Raw genomic sequence first — 6364 nt, forward strand, 5'->3', positions numbered from 1 at the left:
TTATTTGCTCTGGATTAAATAAGCTAGGTGCTGCTGTTTATTAGCTCAGATTATTTGGACTCGACTTAGTATTCATATGCATACAAATACAATAATATCCTTGATTGTTTTAATTTCTGGTGAGTGAGAACGCTTATGGATAGGTGGATGACAATTGAAAGTAATTTTAATCAACTTGTCATGGGTAGTGGGTCTTTCATAAAAAATAAGCTAAAATAAGCACCCTTTGATGAGCTTATAGGATTATCATAATCTCAAGTGCTAGATTATATAATCTTATCAAATAAGTTGTTTGTTTGTTTCTTCACTAGCTTATTTACATTGGATTATATAATCTATATAGATTATAATCCCAAACAAACAGGGCCTTAGTCAGCGGTTTTACAGACGTATAGAATTCATGAACACTTCTACAAATTTCATAAAACAGGTACTGTTAAATAAACATAGCCAGCGGTTTTCTTTACATTTTAGTGCTGCCTGTGTACTAGCTGCATCACGTCACGTCACGTCACATCTTTTCTTAATGAAAAGCTAATTGGCCCACGAAAATGGCCCGTCACCGTGGTATATTTAATAATTGAAGACCGGACGTGGGCCAGGCCGAGCCAAGCCAGTACAGTTTTGTCCACCGGTGCAGCGTTCCATTTACAAATTACACCCTGTCGCTTCCCCGGCCGTTATCCAGCGGCCCGCGCGGCGGAGGCGCCGACAAGGCGCTCGCTGTCGGCGACAAGCGTCAGCGGCCCAGCGTACCGGCGCAGGACGCGTCGCGATGGTCGAAAAGCACGTCGTAACCGACGCTGCTGACGTTCCTCAGGTAGCAGCCGCCGTCGCTGGCGCCGTACTCGTACGTCTGGTGCATCCGCCACGACGCGCCCACCACGGCGTCGTCCCGGAGCGTCACCTCCGCCGCCGCCACCTGCGAGTTCCGCAGCGTGCTCGTGGTCGTGGACGCGGCGCCCTCTCCTCCTGCTCCTCCTCCTCCCCGGGACCGCGTCTCGTCGAACCCGATCTCCACGCGCCGCATCAGCCGCTGCGACGACGTGCCGCTGCCGTCGCCGCCCAGGAAGATGTAGAGCGGGAAGCTCTGGTGCACCTGCGCGGGCGCGGGCCCGCCGCTGACGGCCGTCAGCGCGTCGGTCGTCTGGTTGATCGCCTGCGCGCTGCCCTGCCCGCTCACCACGTTGGTGTTGGAGAAGCTGAGCCGCTGCGCGAACGTGGTGGTGACGTTGCCGCGCGACGAGCTCACCCACCCCGTGGCCGTGATATTGCGGCTCGCCGTCGCCGCGTACTCCCCGTCGACGCCGTCCGCGGAGCGCGACACGATGCTGCCCGCCAGCTTCGGCGCGTGGTACGCGACGAGCCCGCCGCTGGTCCTGGAGCTCTTGGGGTCCAGCCACAGGTGGAGATTGGCGTCCACGTACCACGACCGCTGCGCGTTGGTCACCGCGAACCCGAGCTCGTGCTCCTCGCCGTCCAGGAGGCTGCCGAGGAAGGGCGTGAGCTCGATGTCGTAGGTGGGCATGTTGAAGGAGCCGATGCTGGTGATGGGGCGCCAGATGAGCGGGTTGATGCCGCCGGTGTAGATCACCGGGAACGGCCACACGGCGCCCACCACGGCGCCGTCGAGCAGGACGGTGACCTCGCGGAACGGCCCGTTCTGCTCGGGCGTGTTCATGTACCAGAACTCGTCGGCGTCGTGGGACGAGACGTAGACCTCGAGGACGGCGCGGTACGCGTTGCGCGGCACCGACACGCGCGCGGACTGCACGTCGGTGTCGTTCTGGACGACGAACCACAGCCCGTCGTTGAGCGGCAGGCTCCTGGAGACCGGGACGACGGCATCGGCGGCGGCGGCGGCGGCGGACGGCCGCACGCCGCGGCGGAAGTAGAGGTGGAGCGTGAGGTTGGCGTGGTAGACGCCGTCGTAGGTGTCGTCGATGAGGTTGCCGAGGTAGACAGCGAGCGTGGCGTTGCCGGCCGCGAGGAGGGCCGCGTAGCGGGTGACGTCCTTGGAGACCGACCAGACCACCCCGCCGGGGCGCGGCTCCGCGGTGCTGCCGCGCAGGAGCTCGGCGCCGCCGAGCCACACGCCGAAGGTGCGGTCGTACTGCGCGCCGCGGCACTCGGCGCGCCACTCGAGCACGGCGAGCGAGACCGGCGGCGCGTCGGAGCCGGACAGGCACGGCGGCGGCGAGTAGGCCGCGGTGACGGGCGGCTTGGTGAGCGTGAACGCGAAGGAGTGCGAGAGCAGCAGCGTGGAGCAGGGCCCCGAGCTGCCCCTGGGCGGGCGGAGCGGGCGGTCGACCTCGAAGAAGGTGGTCTTGGACGACGACGACGCCCTGCTGCCGTGTCGCGGCAGCGCGGCCTCCACCGCCGCGATGTCCTTGGCGGAGAAGCGGAGGCCGCGGGGCGAGGGCGAGGCGGCGACCGGGTTGGAGAGCAGAGCCAGGCAGAGGCAGAGGAGGAGTGAGCGGTGGGCAGAGGAAGCCGTCGGCATGGCTAAGCTCACCTCACTTAGCTTGGCTGCTTCAAGTGTGGAAGGCGTTGCATGCCAGTGTCCGCGTGGAAGGCCGAGGATTTAAACCCGGCCGACGAAATTATAAATAAAACAAATAAAATAAATGAAGGCGGATCAATAATATCCATCATTATCTATACTAGGGAGGGGAGGCGGCATAAACAAAGTGTATGTAATGGAGCATGTTGTTGTGAGTGCCGTATAATGGCAACGCAAAGTACTTGGTAGGTACATGAACCATGCGGCTTTTGGGACACTTCGACTTGTCCACTAGTATAACCAACCCATGACGAGCATGCATACCCCCCACCCCTACACACACAAAAGGGAGAAGATTATGGACAGGAAAAGGGCAAGTCCACAAGTTTTATCGTGTGCTTAAAGCACCAGAAAGGGGAGGCATGCAGAAAGTTCCCCGTTTTTATGCAATAACTTATTAAATATAAATATACCGAGATTAAGGATAACAATAACTCTAAATTTTACAATCTAATCGACTAAAATTGATCTATATTTCTATTCATTTTAAAATTAAAAATAATTTAAAGCCATATCAAATTATAAGTAAACATTTAGATCACAATCTATTTCTCTATGAGAGGTCTTTTGAAGAGTCTTTATAGAGCTAATTGAAAATTGAAAATATATATATAAGAGACGAGCTCCGCTCCCTGCGAAGGAACCATCTATAAACGAATCTCTATACATTTTTAATAAAAGAAATTTCTCTATATATAATGTTTCTTAACTGATTTAAAGGTTTAAAACTATATCTACAATTTCTTGAGTCTTTTTGTACCTAGAAAATCGAATCACCGGCCTCCCCCATTGATAAAACCAACATTCCATTACGCATATGCGCGGAATTAAAGCCGGACCAAACAAGTCGGAGAATTATTTATTACAACATCCGTGCGAGTGCGAGGGACCCAAAACAGCTGCATGTGCACTCCCAGGCTCCACTCATTTTGCGTTCGGCATCATCATTGGCACGCAGCACTTGTGTTAATAAACTCGTGGTTGATAAATAATCTGCATTTTATCGTACTACTCCTAACTTGCAACCCACTTAGGGCTTGTTCGGTTAGCTCTCAATCCATGTGGATTGAGCGGGATTGAATGAGTTTGAATCCCAAACAGCTCAAACTTCTTCACAATTTTTTTCAATCTCATCCAATCCATGTGTATTGGGAATAATCGAACAAGCTCTTAAATGACCGAAGTGTAAAAAACACACATAAGAGACGATATTTTAGTGAAGAGTTCTCAGAGTTTAGATATGGTTATATACTTATACTCATACAATCCACGTAAATAAGTCATATCTTAAATATTATAATGAATAAAATACAAGACTTATATACGTTACGTTATAAATAGATTTTTTTAGTTATATAGAATAGTTGAAGAACCACAACATATCATCCAGGCCGTACATATATAATAAGAAAAACTGACTCAGATATGTTCCTGACGGCCGACGAGATAGCTACCACTGCAGGCGCACTGTCGGCCGCTCTCCTCGTCACAAGACCAAACACCAGCTGGCCACGACTCAGCAGCAGTCTCAACATGTGGCGCACTTGGTACTAGTATAGCATTAGCATTAGCAGGTTGTAAAGCTAACGTCAAAGATAAACCTAGAAACTTGATCAATGGATTGATCTCACGTTGGATTGGATTAGTATTTTGCTTCATGATCTAAGGGGCAACATTTTTTTAGTTACAGTCTCTTTTTTTATGGCGTGTAAATAAAATAAAATAAAATAGGTTATGACACGCGAACTAACATTCGCCTGTACTTCCTCGCACCTCTAAACCTAAACGAGACTCGGCGATTGAGTTGAGGCTACCGCTACCATGACCTCCAACCTTAAACTTAAAGTATCGCATTCTAAATGAGAAAGTCCAGGATTAAACAATTAAACTATAGATACTCTCAGCCGCGGCTGCAGATCGAAGCGGTGCAGTGTCCGGCTCATTGCACTAGTACACACAACCTCTATAGTGGCGGTTCTAGAGACGTTTTCACTGGCGCTTTTCAGTGCCGCCAGTGCTAGGGGCCATGTGTCATTTCCACTGGCGGTTATTCTAAAACCGCCAGTGGAAATGCTATTTTCACTGGCGGTTTTCTTAAGCAACCGCCAGTGGAAATGCTATTTTCACTAGCGGTTTTCTTAAGAAAACCACCAGTGGAAATAGCATTTCTACTGGCGGTTTGTTTTATTTAGCCGCCAGTGGAAAGTTTTCCCGCCTTTTTTTAAATTTTCAATCAGTACTGAAATTTATATATATTTACACACACAAAACATATATATATATATATTGATATTGATATTGATAAACATGTAGTATTGATATTAAAAGCAACATGGAATTAAATTCTATCATACATTTATATACATCAAAGTCTTGTTTACAACCATGTATGCATCACACATTATATACATCAAAGTTTTCACTTAAGCTCTAATAACTATCTCGGCTAAGAGATAGTCTACTAATTTCTGTTAGTATTCTAAACTCTGGCAAAGCTAATGTTCCGGAAGCATCGTGATATTTCCCTTCTGCGGGAATGACCTCTTTCAATATGAATGTGCACAGGTCCTCAACTATGCCATACAATGCACCTTCAGTCAAGTTCTCCGGGCTTCCTTGTTGAAATTTCTGTAAAGGAAGTTTATAAACATCATCTATTTATACTCAATAATAACACATTTACATCTTTAATGACATAAATACATACGTGACTATTACTAATAATACCTTGCCAGGGTTCATGATGTATCGTCTGTTCATTCTCATGAACTCGCACACGTAGAACCCACATAGGACCGATCCGGGTGGTTGCTTGTGGCACTACATAACGGGAGATTGGTTATTTAGTTGCAACATTGTCCTATGTACGTACATGTATGATATGTATTCATAAATTCACATACTTACCGGCCAGTTATAATGGATGTCTAGTGGCACGCCTTTTTTGGACGTGTCGTACTTTTCACCTTGTAGCTTATAAAACCTAAATGCCCTGTGATCTCAAATAGAATCACCATGTTATTTTACAATTCTCATCGATATAAGTATGCATGCATAGAAAAGGCTTACAGCTCTAAGATGCTGAGGAATTTTGAATAGGCCGAAGGCTCGGTGTGCAAGGAGTCGAGCACCAGCACCTTTCCAACCTTAGGATAAATGAAGAAGCATATCCAGTGGTCCCTGTACGAATCAAACTTGTGATACATGTGTATTGAAATTATTAATTTTATTTATGCAAAATCACACTTACTTGAAGTTGTACGGGGCCACTATGGATTCCCTGTCTTGAAATTGAAGCATTGTGTGTCCTATGTAGGTGGCGTATCTTGCTTCAAAATCCTTCTTCAGATCCTGGATACGCACCTCAATTTCTTCGTCTGTTAGCCCCTGTAATGCTTCGTTGCCTTTTCCGATTCTAAAAGTGTAGTTATCCTCGCATATCTTTATTGGGTTGAGATACCCAACCCTTTTACTGGCACTAGCATTGGGATTGGTACCATAAAGGATCTCCTGCTGATCATGATTTGTTCTGTGCCATCAAATACAACAGCATTTTTGCAGTCCATGCATGGACAATATATGTGCTTTGTCTTTGTTCTCCAAGCATGGTTCTTAGCGACAACAATAAACTTATGGACCTCAGATATGTATGATGGATCTAGCCTTGATAAGTTATACATCCAGGATATCCTCTCCATCATCACCTGTAAAAAAAGTAACATAAAACACATGGTGAAACCCTATATCCAAAAATGTGGCTAAAATGTGAAACCCCCCTCTCCCTCTCTCCTCTCTCTCTAT

At 47.9% G+C, this 6364-nt stretch overlaps 1 protein-coding gene across 1 annotated transcript; it reads right to left on the minus strand.

The window, feature by feature from the left end:
- Positions 1–417: 417 nt before the first annotated feature.
- On the minus strand, positions 418–2709 carry LOC100285963 (peptide-N4-asparagine amidase A). The gene has a single exon (NM_001158852.2). The coding sequence runs from the start codon at positions 2501–2503 to the stop codon at positions 740–742; it is 1764 nt and encodes a 587-aa protein (NP_001152324.1). The 5' UTR covers positions 2504–2709; the 3' UTR covers positions 418–739.
- Between the last annotated feature and the right edge of the window lie 3655 nt (positions 2710–6364).

Source organism: Zea mays, chromosome 8, assembly GCF_902167145.1.
Source record: "Zea mays cultivar B73 chromosome 8, Zm-B73-REFERENCE-NAM-5.0, whole genome shotgun sequence".
Taxonomy (NCBI): Eukaryota; Viridiplantae; Streptophyta; class Magnoliopsida; order Poales; family Poaceae; genus Zea; species Zea mays.

Bases quoted from the DNA above. Each gene is read 5' to 3' on its own strand.
- LOC100285963 (NM_001158852.2), bottom strand. From the start codon at position 2,503: ATGCCGACGGCTTCCTCTGCCCACCGCTCACTCCTCCTCTGCCTCTGC.